Below are 21,527 nucleotides of genomic sequence, written 5' to 3' on the forward strand. Positions count from 1 at the left end.
TGATAATTTGGCATCCAAAACATCCCCAAAACCCATGTCTAGTCCTGAAGGGGGAGTGCTAATTTATCCAACAATAGGATTGGGCCAGTTTGTGGATATGAATATTATTTGACCAAACGTTTATCCATCATGCAGGGATTCAGCCTTCCTGTATTGAATCTCATTGAGCCAATCGCAGCAGTTTCCCTGTCACTCCTGGTTTGAAGGGAAAAGAGAGAGTGTGTGTCACTTCCTTATTGATGATACTTCACTCCAGCCGCCTCCCGATGATTTTTCCCAGTGGTTTCATATCTATATTAAATAGCATGGGGGACAATATTGAGACTTGTGGAAGCATACAACATAACTGCAGAGGGACCAAACAGAAGATGCCCAGCACTGCTGTGGGGGATCCTTCTCTGGATAGGAATTCAATCACTAAAGTACAGTGTTTCCATTTCCCAAGTCATGGAGCTAGCCCAATAGGTTTTGGTGAATTACAGGGTCAAAAATGCCATAAGATCAAAATATGGATGACTTTCCCGTTGTCTCTTTAAAAGGCCATTTGCTAAGGTGACCAAAATAATTTTTGTGCTGAGACCACCTCTAAAACCAGTCTGAGACAAAAAAAATCATTTTATCCATAATTTGTTGCAGTTATCCAGCCACCACACTCAAATTATTTTGGCCCAGAAGGTAATGCTGGGAGACAGCTAGAATCAGAGAGGTTCTTTTTAAGAAGTGTGTATCATTTATACTTTAAATTCTATAAACATCATTCTTTTCATTATTGAGGTGTTCACCATTGTTTCTATGCACTCTGACATACATGCAGGCTTAATTAAAAATTATAAAGGGCAAGGAGCAAGCAAGCAGTGCCTGCCAGGACCCTGTCCAGTTTTTCAGGCCTCAGTGGATGAAAACTCATCCCTCAATAAATAATCATATAGTTTCTCTATTTCTGATTTAGCTCTCAGTTTAATGAATATTTGGGCATATGGTCAAACTTGCAATGCTTCTCAAAATTGGGATCCAATTGATTTGTTTCACCAACACTTGCCACATCCTTAACTGCCTAGAAATCTCTTCTGAGAGATTCACTACAGGCAAATTGTTATAAGGACTGAAGCTTATATCTTTTAATTTGGAAAAATGCCTCTACTCTAAACTTCTAATAGATCTAGAAATGTGCTCCTCAGTAGGTAAATCCTCTTCTTCTAAACAAATTCATTTTTTTGGGGTACGCAATAAAGAAGTGATCTATCCTTGACATGTCTGTGAACTTCTACTTAAACAAGTTTCTCAATACGGGCTTATCTAGAATATCAAGATGTATTGCTGTCATACCTAATGTCCTATTTCTCTCTGTAATTGCAACATGCTATGCATTTATCTGTGCTCAATCATATTCTGACTAAGTATGTGCCATCTGTGCTCTGTATCCTCCATTGTTTTGTGCTCCTTAATAAAAATGAAAAGTCCTATGAGGGAGTAAATGTCTATGGAGGTTCTCAATCATCCAGGTCATGGTTGTCCCAAAGGTGCTTTTTTCAAGAGACAACTGGACTTTCTGGGTTTTATCTTTCTTTTTTTCTTTTTCTCCCCCCCTTTTTTTTATTTAAGAAAAAAGGGGAAAAAACAAAGTCCAATTGCCTCTTGAAAAAAGCACCTTTGGGATTATGAAGGGGTAGCCTGTAAATCACCTGAGCCTTCTTACAGATAGTCCTTGACTTACAACCATAATTGGCATTGGAATTTCCATCACTAAATGGATGCGATCATAAAGCAACCTTAGTTACTAAGTTACGACACGTTACTTAATGACCGCAATTCCTGTATTCCCTCCATTGCCTTTGTAACCAAAGACAGATGAGTTGTTAAGATAAGGCAGAAGTCCAAGGGATGCTATGGGAAGGTGAAGGAGTCCTGGGAGGCCACTGCATGTCACATATAATTTGGGGGGGGGAGATGCTGCAGCACAGCACAAACTAGCAAAGCCAGGAAACAAATATGCTGCAGCTCACATGCTTCCTGGCCCACTGTGGTCCTGGAAATTCAAAAAGCCTCTCAGCTGCAGTGCAAAGCTTAGCCCCAGCCCAGCCCAACAAGGGATTGTTGCAAAGCTGCCATACACTAGGAAACCCTAGCCCAACCCAGGCACAGTTGCCCTCGCCACCCTGCACTTAGAGGTCCCTGATGCACTGTAATTCTGCAACTTTGCAACTGCAGTTGACCTTTGCTGCCATCTTCCTCCTGCTGCTGGGCTGGGGATCATCAGATGCTGGGTAAGGGTGTAGTCCTGGAATGCATGCTTCACCCCGAAAGCATCTCCTACAAAGCCTCTTCTCAAACAGCAACTCCCACACAGCCTTTACCTTCATCCTGGTAGTCAACTGCTGGAGTTTCATCACCTGGCGATAAACAGGCCGCTGCCCTAAGATGCTCACCATGTGAATTCCAGCACTGCACTTTTCACCTAGGGCCTGAATCCTGGACCAGCAGCAGAAGGAAGAAGATGGTGAAGGGTAGCAAGGGGCAGCAGGGATATGTCATGGAGTGCAGGGCATCCAAAAGGAAAGAGATGGGGAGAAGATAAGTGGGTTGGAAATGCCCTTGAGATTTTAAGTGGTGGTGGGGGGAGTTTTGATCACCTGACCATGGGGGCACTGCAAGAGCCATAACATCAGGCACTGTGAGTTCATTTTTTCCTAGCACTGTCACAAGTTTGAATAGTCATTGAAAGTATGTCAAAGACTACCTGTATTGCACAGTAAAGTTAAGGCTTCAGCAGGAACACCAGTCATATCCATTGAAAAATCCTCCAAAACATTTAGGAATTGCTCCACTTCTGTAACTTTTCAATTCAGTTTACCTAAAATGGCTGAACAGATGCCATTAAACATTTGTTATGCTTGTTGCTTGGCACCAATGTTCTTGAGGCCTCTGAAATTCCAGGGGTTTTGAATGTATTGGCAAAGTCTTTTACCAAGACTAAACTGTTCATTTCACCATTTCTTTAAAAATATCACAGAAATAACCCTGAACAATATCTAAGAAATTTAGAACTGGAGTTCAGGTAGTCCTTGAACTACCTTAAACCATTCATTTAGTGACAGTTCAAAGGCTGTAGAAGCATCCCCACATGATCAAAATTCAAGCACTTGGCAACTGGCATGTATTTATAATAGTCACACCATTCTGAGGTCATGTGATCACCATTTGTAACCTCAGCAGACCTTTGACAGGCTAAATCAATGGGGGAAGCAAGATTCACTTAACAATCACATGATTCACTTAACAGTGATTTGCTTAACAACTGTGCCCATAAAGATTCACTTAACCACATGGTTATCTTAAAGACTGTGCTAAAAATTGTCATAAACTCTGGTCAGGTCACGTGATAATTTGCTTTCAGTTTTTATAAAGGTTTATAAAAATGATGATATATTTTATGATTATTTAAAAGGATGTACTACAATTAGTTTTGTCTAATTGAATAAGTTTAACTCTGGTATTTGTATCATGGTTTATATACTACTACTATGTTATGGTGGAATATGACAGTTAAGACTTTGTGATGTACCGTGTTTCCCTGAAAATAAGACCCGGTCTAATATTTTTTTAATTAGCTCTTGGCCTTATTTTTGGGGAAGTCTTATTATTTTGGGGTGTGTGGAGCAAGATGGGGCTCCTCTTGCCGTCTTACCTGATTTCTAGCTCCAACTTTAACCAGAGGAAATGGCAAGGACTAGCTGCGCATGCCTTAAATATTTTTGGGGAGGGCTTATATTAGCTCTCAAAAACCTGATTGGGCTTATTATCCGGGGAGGTCTTATTTTCAGGTAATCAGGTAGTTATCTAAAGTTCAATTGTGATCTGTTTATTAGAAGAAAAAGAGTTTTATAAAGGAAATCATGTTTTTATTCTATAGGGCAATTTTTTCTTCGTTCGTGATAATTTTTTATGAAATCATCTCTAATCTCCAGATACGTTTAATTTTACTTTGTGACATTTTCAAACTTTACTCTTTATCAGTGTCATCTCCTATTCTTAATACTAAGCATATAATCACATGTTACATGCTGGTAACAGTCTTCCCACGCACTAATGATTGCTTGATAAATAAAATGATTTATTTCCAGATAGATCTTTCCAGCATTTCTGGATCCTATGTTCATAGTAGTCTGCCAATAGGGATAAATAGAAATAACAGAATATATTTTTATTTACACAGATTTGCTTGTTTGCTCTCTTTGGAATTCATTACTTGGATCTAGTGTTACATTGCTGTTTATCTGGGGATCCTTAAACATATCTTCAATTATGGAATAAAATTGCTATTCTTTCTTTGTTTTTTTTTTATTTGAATTTATATCTCGCCCTTCTCCGAAGACTCAGGGCGGCTTACACTGTGTTAAGCAATAGTCTTCATCCATTTGTATATTATATACAAAGTCAACTTATTGCCCCGAACAATCTGGGTCCTCATTTTACCTACCTTATAAAGGATGGACGGCTGAGTCAACCTTGGGCCTGGTGGGATTTGAACCTGCAGTAATTGCAAACACCTGTGTTAATAACAGACTGTCTTAGCAGTCTGAGCCACCAGAAAGAAAGAAAGAAAGAACTTGATATAAAATGTTATAATTATTTTTCTATTTATGCATTTACTTATTTGTAATATCTTATAGTGTGATCAGTTATAATAAATGGCTTGTTCAATAGAAGATTTTGCCTATTTTAACCAGAAATGATCCAAATGATTCAGCTGATATGCAGGTCTACATCATACACTTAGATAATGCATCATAATTCTAGCAAAAAGATATTTGTAGCTGTGAGGGAGACTAATTTTTTTAAAAAAATCTTAGGATTTTGAATTATTTTAAGCATTCCACTTTCAGAACTAGAAGTCCTGCTTCATAATTCTTATTCTGTAATCCCTGTAAATCTTTTGAGATAGTCTTCAATCCTGATCTCTGAATGAACACAAATGTTCAGTTGTTTTCAGGAATAATCCTCATTACATTAACTGAGAATGCAGTAAACCTATTTTTGAATGGATATATATATGATTACACAGTTAGAAAAATTCACATGCTCAAGGTCACTTAAGAAGTGTTCCTTTTCATCACTGAGTATATACGTTAAGAGTTAGTAAGACTGTCTTACAAATGTGACCAGATTTAGATCTGTTTACATTCCATAATTCTGAAACTGGTCTGCCTTGCTGGCTTCAGCAGAATGCTTCCTTTTGCTCTGCCCCACCCTAACTTCACAGGTCTACTGCTTGCTTTTTACTGACATTGCATTTCCAGTTTGACTGAGGTGTTTGTTTCATCTGCATTTTGCTTGTGGTGCTCCTTTTTGGAGATTTCTTGGGGAAGCTGCTGGGAATAGTGGCTTACTTGGGCAGAGAGGGGCGTCTGTCACAACTTGTTTAATATTTACATGGAAAATGTCTTTCTCAAAGGCTTTCGGTGCCCCATGTTTTACAGTACATGAACAGTTGGCTAGTCCAGGTGTTTCCTCTACTCTTTGCGTGATATGTGACTTGGAAATTCAAGAGAAGAGTTGGCAGAATGGAAGAGCTGAGGGTTTGTATTTACCAATTCTAACTGCTTAGGAGATAGAAGGGTTTGGGGCACAACAAACAGCTTCCTCTCCCCCTTCCTGGAAACTATATTTTTGAACTGGGGTGTTAAATCAGTAGACTTTAATGACTTAACCAACCTCTGCAATAAAGTATTGATCAGTTTCTGTTTTTAGCCAAAAGCCTGAAAACACTGCCTTACCATCATGTAGGTTTAAATGCCACAAATAACTATTGGACGTTACAATTGTAGTGCACCTAAATTTCAACTTTTAAAACTAAATAATTCTTAAAATTATATTTAAATATAAAATTTGATGGTATTTTTTTGTTTTATTCACTCCTAAATGTGAGTGGTTAGTATTTTATTACTGTTACTTTTTATTCATTACTGTTGTTGTTATTACTGTTATTTTACTGTTAGCATTCCTAAAATAGCTCAGATCCCTAACATGCTTTGTGTCTTTTTACAGGACAGTCGGCCCAATATGTCAAGACCTCTGATCACTAGGTCCCCTGCATCTCCTTTGAACAATCAAGGCATCCCCACACCAGCACAACTCACAAAATCCAATGCACCGGTTCATATTGACGTGGGTGGGCACATGTATACCAGCAGCTTGGCCACACTAACTAAATATCCTGAATCAAGGTAATTCTGAGGACTATGTTGCATTTTTCCAGAAGTTCTGTTAACTTGCTCCCTTTTTTCTTTCAATTTTTATACTAAATCTTTATCTGGTATTAAATCTTTTCACGCAAAAGTGTACCCCAAGTTTCTGGGTGCTTTAAACTGGTTATTGGAAAACATTTTACTAAAGGAAATCAAACAATGTTTCTTTATTCAAGAGCCACTTAATTAGCATCCTCTGCCTGAATTGCATCACTCCATGTTGATATAATGATATTTTGGGGTATTGAAAAAAACTGAAGATATTTTAAGGATTGACTGAACATACTTTCCATTGCACAAAGGACAGTGCCAGGACCAGTGGATTAAAATTATAAGGACATAAGATCAACTAGGCATTGGGAGGAACTTTGTAACTGTACAAGCTATCAGCCAGTGGAACAGACTGTCACATGATATAGTGAGTTCTCTTTTACAGTAGTTCTTCAGATAAAAGCTGATGATCATCTGTTATAGATACGCTAGTGGATCCTTCATTGAACAATGGGTTGGACTAAGTGACCTCTGTGGTTAATCCCAATGCCATAATTGTATTATTCTACTTTACAATAAAGTGGCTTTTGCACTGGATGGATGTCTGGATTTTTCAGACAACAGATGTATTAAAAAGGGTCTGCCCTAAAACATCCTCTTGCTATCTAAATCAAATATCCAGTCAGTTATAACAAGAAAGAGATGGTGCTACTTCCTTGAAGCTATTTTATTCCAGAAGCTCCTTAGACTAAGCTGCCTCAAAATAATTATGGTAGTTGCTAGACTTATCTGTGTTGCTCCATAAAACTAATAAACAAAAGTATCTGGGAGGCAGCAAGTTTGTAATACCAGCAGCACACAGTGTTTAAACTATTCAACCAAGCAGCAAAAGAAAAAGCAGCAAAAAGAAAATGGAACAGGTCTCTTACTCTAGAGTAACAGCACAAACTTTCAGTCTCAAAAGTTCATAATCAAAAGATAATAATTCAAAAGAGATTATTAATTAAATAGTGCTTATTTCATTGGATTCTCAAATAGCTCACAAATTGATGGCTAAATGAAACAATGACTGCTTACTTCAGCTTTCCTTTGCTTTACAGACCTACAAAGGTCATAAATCCAAGGATTGGTTGTAGAGTTCATCACTTTCAGAACTGTAAGCAGTCACTAAATGAGGCTATCTTTAAAGGAGGATTGCTTGTAATATTACTTCTGCTCAAATCACAGTAAAAATCAGCTGTGCCTGTTGTATAGAAATGACTGACTGTTCTTGTTACATATTTTTGCTGTTTTAATTTGGCTAGTAGTTAATTTACAAAGTGTTTATTTAGCTTTGATAGATAAAAGCAAATTGTAAAGTAACCAAATATATTAATATATTCCCTTGCATCAGTTTCTGCAGAAATATTGCATTTTTTATTTTCAGAAAACATTACTAAAATCTGTTGATGACAGATTGGGGAAGGATTGTAGATTTCTAGTATTTGGATTTGGAATTTACTTTTTCCACTTCTTTTATAAAATGTGAAAATTGTAGGATTTGTAGGGAGAGCATAATATAATTGAGAAACAAAAAATAGTAACAGTCCCTGAAATACTTGACATAATAAAGTAACAGCAGAATGGAGTACTCAATTGAAAAAACTCAAATTTTATCAAGCTGTATTGTATTGTTCCTCTTGGGTAATCCAGTCTGACAAAAAATTCATAATATATACTATATTATATAATTAACATAATATATAACGCTTATGTAAAAATAAATGTAAGTAAAGTGACTGGACTCTTTTCTGACTAATAAATATGCATAGATGTTAAGGTAAGTGTGATGATTTAACTCACTAAGAGAACTCTATTAGCTATTTTGCTATGTTAGTTTTCTACCCTATTGCAACCAAAATCTTGGAATGGTTTTTCACAATATAAGTTGTTTACATTTAGTCTTACCTTTACAGTCCAGCTGGGTACATCAAATATGCCTTCTGGCAGTTAGCATACATTTTAATTTCTAACATTAGTTACATTATTCAATTTAACACGCTTTCATTTTATAACAAACTATATAAAAAACTATATAATGTGATTTTGTTTTAAATTTCTTGTTTGATCTTTGAAATATCGATATTTCTCTTGTTAAATTTAATACCACTATTATAATTGGGAATAAAAGCATTACACTGTTTCCACAAATTAGACTGTCTGCCCTTTTCAAAGAAATGTAACATTTTAGCTCTATATTCTTTGGCATTAATTTTTTGTAAAAATCATCTTAGCTATGACTGATAGAAAAGAGCTACGTCAAAATGGGTAAGTATTATACAGGTAGTTTTCACTTAATAACTGCAATTGTTGGGATTAGCAACTCTGTTGCTAAAATGGCCGTTAAGCGAATCATGACTGTGACTGTGGCAGACTCATGACATCAGTTCTGTTGCAATTGTTAAGTTAATTACCTTACACCATATTGAGTGGTGACCATGACTTAAAATTTATTGCCTGCTTCTCAATTGACTTTGCTTGTCAGAAGCCAGCTGTGAAGCTCACAAATACCAATCTTGTGAGGGCAAGGTTGCTACAATCATCATAAGTTTGAGGATTACTTTTTCAGAGCCATCATAAGTTTGAATGGTTACTAAAATAGGCAATCAATAACCAAGAACTAGCTACAGTGCCTCCTCAGAAACTAATGGCTGGAGCAATTAATGATTCAAATAGCAAGTTCTGCTTTGCTGATGGAAATTGCAGTGACTGAGTATTTTCAGATATTAATGAGATGTAAAAGTTTGGAATTGTAAGAGGCATATGCTTTTGTTTCTGAATATAGGCATATTGAGAACTGTCGTCCTGGCTATATATTTATATTCCTAAACCAAGTATCCTGTGTTATCTAGTTTCTGTCCTGTTCCTGCTCCAAATATGATTTTACTTTATTTTTGCAATGGATTATTTATTCATTCATTGTATTTCTTTGTCTTCTCTCTAGAAAAGCTCAGACAATTTATATAATACTTTTATCTCCAGTTTTGTCCCCACAATTCTTCTACCGCTAGTAGAGCTTTTTATAAAACTAAAGAAAAAGCAACTCTCGCTTCTTCATGACTCTTCATTCATTATTCTGCTCTCCCCTTCCTTTGCCATTGATTGTGAGGAAGTCGGTACATATGCCTTTTACTATATTTCAGACTTTCAATCCCAATATTTTAGAAGATATAAGTAAAAGAATTTAAATGTTTGTGGAGAGTCTCAGTCATCCAGGTCATTCAGCTTTCTTTGAAGACGTCTCGCTTCTTCAGAAGCTTCTTGGATGAGAAGTGAAATATCTTCAAAGCAAAACCAGAAAGTCCAGTTGCCTCTTGAAAAAGCACCTTTGGGACAAGTAAAAGAATTGTGATACTTTTTCTCTTTTCCTGTTTCTTTTAACATGTAGTTTCTATAAAAGATATAACCTCTACAGATGCATTGAGTAGCAAATATTTATAGGGCTACTGTCAATAAGTAGGATACCTTCTATTTACAGATTTTGGTCATAATTCTTTAGTATTTTGAAAGATAATAATTAAATATTTGATTCTAAGAAATATTTCTAAACTGCATTGAGTACATTTCCAAATGAAAAATCTTATGCAGGATATTTCCTAAATTGCTATAGTGATGCTAAGTAATTTAATGTACAATGTGTATATAATTGCAGTACTAAACAGACTTGGTAGCTTTGCAGCCAACACCCATGGCCACCCACAGGGCATGTTTGAAGCTTCAGGATATAGCTGCCAAGTTCCAGAATGTTTCTGGCTGGCTCTAGTTCACTTTTTGTTGGCTTTGTGTTTGGAAAGGTTTATCCTTTGGGAGATTTGTTTACAAGTGCTTAGTTAAAGTAGATTGTGAAAAGATGAAGATCTTTTGGGTTGGATGCCATTTTCTTCAAACAGATATTTTAACAATCAAAACTTTATTTAATCATATGTAGCGCTGATTATTACATATCAGTCACCTCCTCTTTTTAGTTTTTTAAAAATTGTTATTGCTACTGTTTGCTAGCCTACATGGTTTTTATATGCTTGCTGTTGCAGGCTCATATATGTGCCCAGGATAATTCTCTAGATTCTAAAAGTGTATTTTTGAAAGCACCATTAATGTAAATTTTAATCTCAATTATTTTGAAGTCTGTTTTTTTTTTTTAAAAGTACTCAAGGTGATCAAAATTTTAATTACCATTGCAAGTTTTCCTTCTAATGAATATAACCTTTAGAATAAATGAACTTTAATTCTTTGGGTTTTTAGCTTGCAGGTGAGAGTTGGTCCATATAGCATCAAGTTTGGAAAAGCTGCTGTATTCATTTTAGAATAAAATAGAAGCTACAAAGATGACATCTATAGATCTTGGAACAGTTATGCTTTTTTACTGATAGTTTTAAAAAGAGAAAAACTGTCATAGATTGGGATAAGTCAGATTGAATAACTTGAGGTACTCCTGAATTAGGGAAAGTTTTAGTAACAAAGCAAGCCCATAATAGGCAAATGGGCAGAAATTAAAATAGGTTTAGTTGGAAAAAAACTGAAATAGAAAGAAAACAGTACATTGCGTTAAAAATCTAGATTAAAAATTGAATGCAATTGATTGCAGACAGGATTATATGAGAGATCTTGGAGTCCTACTTAAATGTTTGATTAACTAGAATCTGGTAAGTGAAAGCTAGTTGCTAATGGAAGTGGTTTGAATGACATGTTTAATTTCCGATGTCAACAGTCTAGTCAGTGAATCAGAAAATTATTTACCTATTGATCTCAGCTCTGCTATAATCTTGGATAACAAAGGAACTGAACTGTTCTAATTGAATAAAATAACTCTTTCCTTTGTATTACAAGGAATGAGGGTGGGGTGGGGTGGGAATTGAACCAGATACTCTGAGTGGATTTGGTGCTGTATCAAAAGAAAAGAATTGTCACTAGAAGAGAAAGCTGGCAGGGCATTTGAAACAGTTAGAATATTCTGAATTCAGATATACAATCACTCTCATAAGATGATAAATATTATAATCCTATATTAATAATGCAATTAAATATGCCTTTTGAAATGTGACATATAAAATGTTATTTTTTATTTAGTAAACAGTCCGTTATATTTTTATTCAACATTTAGTCAGTTTTTCCTTCTGGCAATTGCCGGGACAAGTCCTCTTTTTTTTTTGTTTTTGCAAGATTTCAGAACTGGTGTGCTGTTAACTGCTGCTTAGGGCTGAGAGACTGACTGGCCCAAAGTCATCCCCTGGCTTTGTGCTTAAGGCAGGAATAGAACTCGGGGTCTCCCAGTTGCTAGCCTGGTGATACAGTTTGGTGCTACACCTTTATGTAATTTAACTCAATTTGCAGTTTCCTGGGACTAGGAAAATATTTTTACCAATTCAAACATGTTTTAAAGTTTTTCTGAAATCCATATTTGAGGAATGAATTGTGAAAATAGGAATTGAATTATTGAAGATTTTAACCAAAAAATGAGGAGTCTAATAGCAACTTTTTCTAACTAACAATTTTATTGGAAAGAATAAGCTTTGGTGAACTGCCGTTTACTTCATTAGGTGCATAGAGTGGCATGATAGACATAGAATTTAAATTGGGATGACCTGGGGGAAAGCTAGGGGAGGACCATATGTAGATTGTAACATCTTAAGAAAACATTGTGCTGTTTGTGACCTTTTGAAATAGTCCCAAACCTTTTGATGTTTGTAACTGCAGCAATGCTTTGCTTAATGGTGCTGTTGAAGTCTTATATTTTTAAAAAATTGACACTTTGAGATCTGTAATAAAGTATCCTGGAAGTTTGAAATGTTTTCCTTTTATTTTATCATAGTTTTGAGCCCTATTTTAAACTTATAAACATTTTTCTTGCTGTTTTTTGCAAAGTTTGTTCCCTTTGTCCTATATAGAATCAGAAGGACATTGCTTGCTGATAATTGTATGTATCATATTTGAGGAAAAGCATTCGTACTGTATGTACTGGTGATTATGTGATTATGTTGTTGAATTAGATGTGGAATTTGGATTTGTGGCAGGGTCTGGTTCCTATGTTAGCATGTCGTTCCTTTTTTACTTGTTAAAACTTGCTTCAAGTTGAGTGGTTGCCTACAGTATATGCAAGTATGGACTTGGCACCCAGTCCCTGAGAAAGTGCAGTGTAATTGTCCAGTATGGACTGTAGTTTATTAAAAGTAAACTGGAATGGCTTGAGCAGTCAGGATAAATAGCTAAGAAATAGCTTATGCTATAAACTGTTTTCTTGTAGTTGGTAAGTTGACCATAGTTAGTAAAAGGCTGTCCATGCCACTATGTCCATCTGGATCTCTAGTTACAAGTGATGGATCTAGGAACATTGCCAAACTGCAAACCTGCTTCTTTAGGATGAATGTGAACCACTCTAGGATTGACTCAAATGGACAGATACATCACTCATAAATAGTAGCTTCATCTTGTGTCTCAGAGATTGTGTCTCAATTTTTTGGCCATCATCTAGTCCAGGAGTCACTAACCTTTCAGACCTCAGGGACCACTAAATTAATAATTTTAAATTCTGTGGACCACTAATATGATCTGCCTAATGACTGGCTGGGTGGGCGTGACAAGATGGTCATGTGACTGGGTAGGCATGGCCAGTTCAATGTCACTCATGTCAAGGGGCACCTTGCCAGCCTCTACACTACTCCTCACCTGCCTGCCCGGGCTCTTTAGGGCCCCAACGGAAAGCAGTTGCTGGAGCTAAGCAGCCACCATGAGAAAGAGTTGGCAAAACAGCTGGCTCAGTTCATATCAGATTGAGCAACAAGGAGGCTCAGCAGAAGCACCTCATTGAGGACTACGAGCATTGAGGACTAGGCTTTCCAAGCAGAGGGAAGACCTGTGAGAGTGCAAGGCCAGGTACCAGCGCCTGGTGGCTCAGCGGGCTGAGATGATCAGACAGTTCCAGGCCATGATGCAGTCCCACTGGAACAAGGCCCTCCGGCTCTTTGCCACCAGCGGCGCTTCCTTCCAGCCTTTGCCCAAAGCCCCACACCAGGCAGCTGAAGCAGACCCCAAGTCAGAATTTTTGCCCCCTTCCAACCCACACAAAAAGACTCCGGAGGGGGAGACTCTTTGCAGCAACACAAACGTTCATTGCACTTATCTGGCCCAGGGGGCGTAGTTTGAGGACCCCTGATTTACTGCAATATAAAAAAATGCAATTAATTTTTCTGGGGACCACCAACATTTTCTCACGGACCACCAGTGGTCCACGGACCACCAGTTAGTGACCGCTGATCTAGTCCATTCCCTGTCCAGGCACTAGTTCAGAACACCAAATGCCTCCGTTGTGTTAGATGAAGAAAAGGGTAAAGCTGAGTATAATCTGCATATTAATGGCACCTCAGTCCATATTGCTGGATTACTTCTCCCAGTAATTTTGTATAAGAATGGAGGATAAACAGAGCCGTAGGCCAATCCATAACCTAACTGCCCTAAGGAAGAATTTTAACCTTAGCACCAGTTTTTGTAAACAGCCTTCTAAATAGAAATGGAACCTCTGTAATACAGTCCCCCTCCTGGCAGCCTGTCCAGGATGAAAACTGTCATTGATCATATTGAAAGCCATTAAGAGATCCAGATGGACAAACAGGGTCATATTTGGTCATTTCACAGCATGACCAAGGCAGTTTCTGTTCCCACAGCCAACCTGAAATTGTGCTGATATGTATCTTAAAAAAAAAAAATCAACAGAGAATGGACTTGAATGACCAATACCCACTGAAGCATCTTGCCAAAGAAGGGAATGTTTGCTTATTTCTTTAGTTTATTTGTTCAATTTATTTATACGGCTATTGTTTCACATTCATGATTCAAAGTGGCTAACAATATTTGAAAAATCACATAAAAAACAAAGACAACACATAAACCAGGGTAAAAGAACAAACTCAACAATAGCAAATTAACATAACTAATGTTGTGGTTTCAGATTTGATTTCTTCAGAAGTGGCCCAAGCATTGCTTCTTTTAAATATATTTAGGAACCCAAATGCAGAACGTCCTCAACTTCACTCATCCACCATATTAATTGAGCCATGAGTGCAGTTAAGCTATTTGTGTTCCTTCTGCTACAGTTTTCCTCAAGACATTTATATTGGGCAGATTTTCCTGTCGGTGGAAAATTTCCCTTTCTACAGCCACAAAGTACACATCTGGTATAATTTAAAAGAGGCTGTAATATTATTTGAAAAGAAAAAAGTCTGAACAATGTTATGGCTGTTTTGTGAAGTTATCCGAATATAGGGACAATATGTACATGGTCACAAGAGACAATATTTTCCTCCCTCATACATAAACATAATGATCCAGTTTGCACTATTGCTTTTCTTTGTATTCTTGTTAGAGGTAGCAATTAATTTATATTCTTGTGCAAGTAGACATTATGTTTTGGGTGACAGTAATTCATGGCTTCAGTTAAGGAGCTATAACCACAAATTCTAAAAGTAGCAACAAACATTTCCCCGCCTACAAAGTCTCTTGGAAGTAGATTCTAAACTTGCCTGGCCATATTGTTAAAATGAGATCCAGGTTTACTCAGGTTCGTCAAGACTTTTCTAGGCTTTTTTATCCATCTGAAAATTGATTTCTTTTTAAATAGCTTAAGATGATGCTTCAGGCTTCACAACTTATATTAAAAAAATGAATTCTCTTCCTGTCTTAGAGCACCCCAAATAGTCAATACTAAATTGACAAATGATCCTTTAAGTATATCTATTGAATCTATTTTCTTCAGGCCTTTGTGGGAGATAATTCATCAAAAGTATCACTATCTTAATGATTCATTTCAGAAGAAAGAAACAAGGTGAAAATTGGATAACTTCCCACCTCATTCTTAGCTTTATAAGGAAAGAATTACAAACATTAGAGTAAACTAGTATTAGCCAGAGTATGTGCTAAACTAAAATGTTTGGGATTGCATTCATTTTTGCCCTCACTGTGATAGCATTTGTCATATTTTAAAATAGAAAGAAACAAGGTTTTATGTTGCAATCTTTCATAAGATTTATATTGCAACCTTATAAACTATAAAACATTTTACAAAAATGTTATTTGAAGGAAAACTTCAATTATTTCTTTCAGGAATAGGTTTTCTGTTAAAGAAGGCTATATAGCAGATGTTTTATGAAAAGGAAGCGAAGGAATGGGTAATTGCAGGTATGCTTTCTGTCCCTAAATTGCCTGCCTTTTATTAGGAATGCCTTGATATTCCAAGGAGGATATTTGGAAAAAAAAAAGTATTTTTTGGTTTTAATTTTAACATGATTATATTAGTATTAACTATTTTTCTTTGTTATTTATTTAGTTCATTTAGGACACATTTATTTATTTTTATTTATTTATTTATTTATTTTATTTGATTTTTATACCGCCCTTCTCCCGAAGGACTCAGGGCGGTGTACAGGCATAATAAAAAACCGACAATACAATATACAGATTTAAAATACGATTTAAAAAACTTATTTAAATTAGCCCAGTGATTAAAATTTACCATACTAAAACCCCGTTTAAAATTAATAAATTTAACATTAAAATCCCGATTTAAGCCAGCCCCGCGCGGACACATGGACACATGCTATCTTTCTTTCAAAGTTCAAAGAAATGTATATAATAGCTTATTATAGCTTCACAAGAATTGTGTCTCCAGGTTTCATGATTAATAGTAGGTCTAGTATCTCCAGAATTAATCCAGAGTTATAACCACTACATCATATTGGCTTTTTTAGTGATTTAGTCTTTCATGAATCATGAGCATTCTGTTTGCATGTCCATTTGCTTTATAAAATGAAACACAGACATCAGGATTCTTAAGAACCTTAAGAACCTAAATTCTTAAAACCAACCCTTTTCTCTACTTGGGTGATCGGACCAGGCAGCATAGAATGGTGGAGAACTTTGTTTCTGCAGGCCTGATAACAGTAATCCAACAGGTACTTTCCCTGTAGTTTTGTTGTTGTTCTCTCACATTTGTTATCTATCTCAAACTTCTTTTTCAGACATTCACCTATTTTTTCATCAACCAATCTTAATGCACAGCTGTCACAAAATCTGCAGATAGTCATGTGTTGCTGCTGTGGTTCCCTTTCACCATATTGTGGTTTTGCTAACTGTCACTAGACTTCTTAATGAATGACAGAACCAATTGTTCATTATATTTTTAGAATAATAGTAGTAGTAGTAGTAGTAGTAGTAGTAGTAGTAAACTCAGAAAACTATGTTTAAATACAAAACTGAAACATGCTTGCCTAATCTGCATTATTCTGAATGTTAGACCTAATGAGATTTGCAGATTATTTAATAGTGAAGTGTGGAGTGTTTTTCATTCAGTGTTACAAAATTGATTGGTTAAAATATGGTTCCAAGGTGTGTCTCAGGTTTTTGGAATGGCTTCAGTGGACCAAAAGAAAAATAGAGGTTATATTGATATAGGGTGCTAAAAAAATGGAAGAAAGTACTCAAATGTTCTATCCTTAGGCCTTTCTTTAAAAGACTGAGTTAAGAGGCATGATAATCTCCTTAATTCCTATTCCTGAGTCCTATTAGGCTGATCTGATAACCTTTCTCCATGACTTGTTGATAGTTGTAAGAATAGTTTAGTAGAAACAGTCATTTAGTGTGTTCAGAGTGAAATTCATAGTGGAATTGAACAGTTTTTCTATTATTACTCATATTTTCAGTCATATTTGATCTAAATCATTATTTGGGACAAAATGTGCCCTTATTTTGAAACATCTAGGATGCAAAAGAATGTCAAGGGGACCAATTCATTTATTTCATTTTTAAATTCATTATTTGTTTATGTGCTTGCTATAAAAACAACTTTTTAAATCTTCAATCTTGTTAATTTTGTGAATAGTTTATTTTCCTATAACTGTATAACTCTTTTCTGCCTTGAGCCACAGTGAAGCTGACAGAAATTATCAATTTCATCATGCATCTGCTTAGAAGTTCAGAAACAAATGTTAAACAAATGCAGGCATGTGTGAGAAAGTGACCTTTTGAGAAAAGAGGATGAGGTACAAAGAGGGGAAGAAGCATTAAAGCATAATTTAAGTATGAAGAGACTTTATAATGAAAGAACTACTTTCACATGGTCCTGGAATGTAGAAAGAAGTTGGACAACATAATTGAACTAACAATAACAGTTTTCTATAGGTGAAAATATTGAATAAAATGTCTTTGTTATCAACAAATGCTAACACTAGTACAGATAGTTTTATTTTCTACTGTTTAGCATAGGCTTGGATAAATAATGCAGGTTGGACATTATGATGTGTGGTAAAATGTTGAATGTTTCCACATGCTAAAGAGTGTGTGTGTGTTTTGTGCTAAAATAGAATGGCAGATGTATAAAGTATGTTTTTCACAGTCCTGTTTCCTAATGCAGTTTGAATGGAATGGACACCCTGTGAATAATGAGAATCTGCTCTTAGAAGTTCATTTTGCTAGATGTGTGAGCTCATAGTTGAACCTTTATGTTATTGTAGTGAATTCAGGTAGTCCTTGTCTTACAATCATTTGTTCAGTGACCATTCAAAGTTATTATGGCACTGAAAAAAGTGAATTATGAATAGTCCTTTCACTTATGGCTATTGCAGCATCCCCAAGGTAACATGATCAAAATTTGCTTGCTTGCCAACTGGCATATATTTACAACAATTGCAGTGTCTTGGGGCCACATGATTGCCATTAACCACCTTTTCGGCCAACACTCAATAAGCAAAGCCAATGGAGGAAACCAGATTTGCAACTGTAGCGATTTGCTTAATTGTGACCAAAAAAAAAAAGGTCATAAAATTAGACACAGCTCACTTAACCACCACCTTGCTTAGCAGTGGAAATTCTGGTCCCAATTGTGGTTGTAAGTCAAGGATCTCCTCTAACAGTTACTAATGAGAAATAGAATAGTGGATAGGGAATAAGCATAAGTTGGTGGAGGGAGAGAGGTAAGTAAAGAACTTTCTTACAGACCTGAGGAATAGAATTTTGAGTTCATGTTCCATTCATTTGAAATCTTGGGAAAGTTGTAGAAAGCCTTTCATAGCAACAGACCACAGAACATGACTAAGAATGAAACAACAGCCCAGTCAAAGAACGCCTAAGACCATTTCCACCAACACTGACAGGGCAAACAACCACTATATAAAAGGAGAGCAAATCCCACTCCTTACTAGTTCTGTTGATATTACCTTGATTGGTAATGAAATGTCTGCAACAAAACAACCAAGCTCAGAAAGCACAATCGAATTCAACTCTGAGTGACAAATATTCTCTTCTGTCAGTACTATGTTTTCTGCCAGAGCAGGTATTGTGGATGTGACAAAGCCTCCAATATTTAGCAAGCCCATTAAGAATTATTTCTTCCGGCTAATATATATGAGGACAAATCATCTTAGACTCCCAAAGTTTAGGAACCAGTCTTAAGAAGCTAATGGCTAGTGAAAACTTCAATACTCCAAAGGGGGGGGGCACAAATGAATTGCTGATTGTGCAAATGGTGTCAGCGGGAGTTTAGTTTTTGAAATCATGGTATGAATTATCTAAGTGATGAATTACCAGCATCAGGTTGGTTGCACTTCTTAAGGACTAAGAAAAATATATTTGGCTAAAGCATGGCAATTTAAAGTGGGGACTTTAAATTGAATTCTGTGAATGGTAGATGAAAACTCAGAGGTAAGGCCCTTACATCTAAAGTTGTGCTCTATAACCTTTCTTCATAGGCCTTTCTTTCTAGTTTCCTTACCATCTTTCTCTTAATTTGGTTTAGTCATGAATTTTCTTAAAGTGACTTGTCCAGAAATGAGCTCTGTACAAGGTAGTGCTTGACCAAACAAAATGTTTTTACAGAAACATTACCAAGCCATGTATTCTCGATATTGTGCATTTGAGTAGCCTTTCTTTTAAGGTATATTGCATTTATCTCTATAAAACAGAATTTCATTCTGTTACTTTGATTAAAAATAAAAATAAAAGTACGCTAGATACAGACCAGCATGTTGGTTCCAGAGCATTGTGTGAAAACTGCATGTTCTTTTCATTTTTTTACATCATATTTGCATAAAGCCATCTAAAGGAAGTCTAAAGGCGGAGCTCTATTTTCATCTGACATTCTGTAGTGGAAATTGTAAAATGGCTAGGAAGAAGGGTCTGAAACAAGAACATTTTAAGAATTTGGGGATGGACTGATTACAATCACCAAAGTGGAAAGAAAATAAGAAGAGGAGCTGTAATGATAATCTCAAGATCATTGTCCTGAAACAAGAGTATTTTGCAAGCTGCAGCTTTTTAATAGAAGATTAAAGTTAGGATTAAGATTGTTAAATTGCTAGGCAATGAAACACCATTTTTTTCTTTACTTTAATGGAAGAGATGCTGTTTTCAAGCTGAAACTCATATAAAATTGAACAAATTCATATCTTCCCTTTTAAAATATGAATTCAAATAGCATTGGATGTTGGTGTTTTATTTCCATGAAATTGCATTATTTTAAAAATGGTAAGGTTGTTACTACTAATTTTGTAATGTGAAAGGCAAATTTAGAGGAGACAAACCAAAATTTTGAATTCTATCTGGAAAATTATTAGAAACCAGTGCAGTTTATGTAGTAGTGCTACAAGGGCTTATCAAAGTATATCCATATGTAGTTACTCAGACTTTGTGGACCAACTGCAGTTGTTGAATTTCTTCAAGGACAGTCCACATTGAGTACATTGCTTAAATTGAAGCAGAGGTAAACCAGAAGAGTGGCTACGAGTAGGGCCTCCCAATCCAGGAGTGAGTACAGTTAGTTTTTCCTCAACACAAATCTTTGCCCCACAAAAAACTGGCTGAAAGACACATCTCTGTTTTATCTTATGCAGATGATGCAGCAATATTTTCAGGAAAATCTGCTGGCCTTAAAAGAGCATTGAGAACATTAGCACAGTATTTCAGCAAAGCCCAGCTAGTATTCAGTTATCAGAAAACCAAAAGCATGGTCTTTGCCTTTCTTTCAGCTAACCCCCAGAGATGGGATGGAGCTGAAACCCAAGTAGGAAGTCAGTGCAATGAGTGTTGGGTCCATAGAAAAGTGGGGAGGCCCTGGGAGCCCCAGCTCGGGCCACTTTTTGATTAGGGACTGAAAATCCTTGGATTTCAGCAGGAAGGATTTTCAACTCCTGAACTGAGCTTCGCAGAGTCTTTCCCCAACCCCACTGAGGAACCCTCTGCTCCTTACCTGGGATTTCATCCATTTAACCTGTATGATCATTTAATGACCACAATCATGAGTGCCAGGGCTGTAGTCATTAATCAGAGCAGTTAGATGAAGTCTCACATAATAACTTCTAAGATCAACAACCAAGATTCTAGTCCCAATTTTGGTCATGTCAAGGACTATCTATAGTCAATTTTAAATATACTATTATGTATATATGTTTCAGTAATATACAATATACATTGTACATAACACATACATTTAAGTCAATCAAATATTGACTTCAAATTCGTTTTAAAACTAGAATACTTTTTCCTATATTACTATATATAATATATAGAATTTATCATGGTCACAGACTAGAGTTACGTTTATAGTAACTGCCTTCTAAAATGAAACAAAATGAAGTAAATAGATTTTGATAATCAAACCGAAAAAACACTTTTATTAAGTTTAGTAGTATGGTAGTTCCTAAAATCTTCCTAAATTTTTATATTGTATTTTAAATAATTAAATTGAACCTTTTAAATAAAATCCATTTTACTTACCATTTAGTACTTTCTGGTTGCACCCTTTCTAGCATGAAAATCAAAATAGATGTTCAGGAAGTTCAATAGAAGGTCAGTGATTCCACAAAGTAAAGACAGATGGTTTGAAAATACAGTCACTCACTTTACATTTTCCGCTACTTCTCCTTACTTTAGTTGATTACTACTGAAAATGACCTAAATGAGAAGTATACATAGAAATTGCCTGAAGAAGCACATACAAGGATCAGAACAATGGATAATGTTATATTCTAAAGGTGGGGCAATTGTTAATAAGAGAAGCAGCAGCAACAGTGACATAGTATATGACCCTTTTTAAAAAAAACAAAACAAAAAACTTTTTGATATTTATGGAAAACAGATAGATTCTCCGTTATGGTGGAGACAGCAGTCAGAGTGGGTGGAGCTCCTCTGTTCAGATTGGATAACTGAGTCTGTTGAAGCTGAAAGTCCCGCCCCTTGCTGCTGGGAACCCCAGATTTTGACTCAGTTGTACAG

The 21,527-nt window shown here is 36.0% G+C and overlaps 1 protein-coding gene across 8 annotated transcripts in view; it reads left to right on the plus strand.

Moving 5' to 3' along the window:
- Positions 1–21,527, plus strand: part of KCTD1 (potassium channel tetramerization domain containing 1) — a 91,735-nt gene that overhangs the window by 52,906 nt on the left and 17,302 nt on the right. For 5 of the 8 annotated variants that reach the window (XM_058176416.1, XM_058176417.1, XM_058176418.1 and 2 more), the window contains exon 2: positions 6,046–6,224. In XM_058176416.1, the coding sequence (XP_058032399.1) occupies positions 6,046–6,224 (179 nt within the window). Of the gene's footprint in view, positions 1–5,452; positions 5,577–6,045; positions 6,225–21,527 lie in introns of all 8 variants that reach the window. The other 3 variants (XM_058176415.1, XM_058176414.1, XM_058176413.1) reach the window with 2 other exon arrangements.

The sequence above is a fragment of the Ahaetulla prasina genome, chromosome 3, assembly GCF_028640845.1.
Source record: "Ahaetulla prasina isolate Xishuangbanna chromosome 3, ASM2864084v1, whole genome shotgun sequence".
Lineage (NCBI taxonomy): Eukaryota > Metazoa > Chordata > Lepidosauria > Squamata > Colubridae > Ahaetulla > Ahaetulla prasina.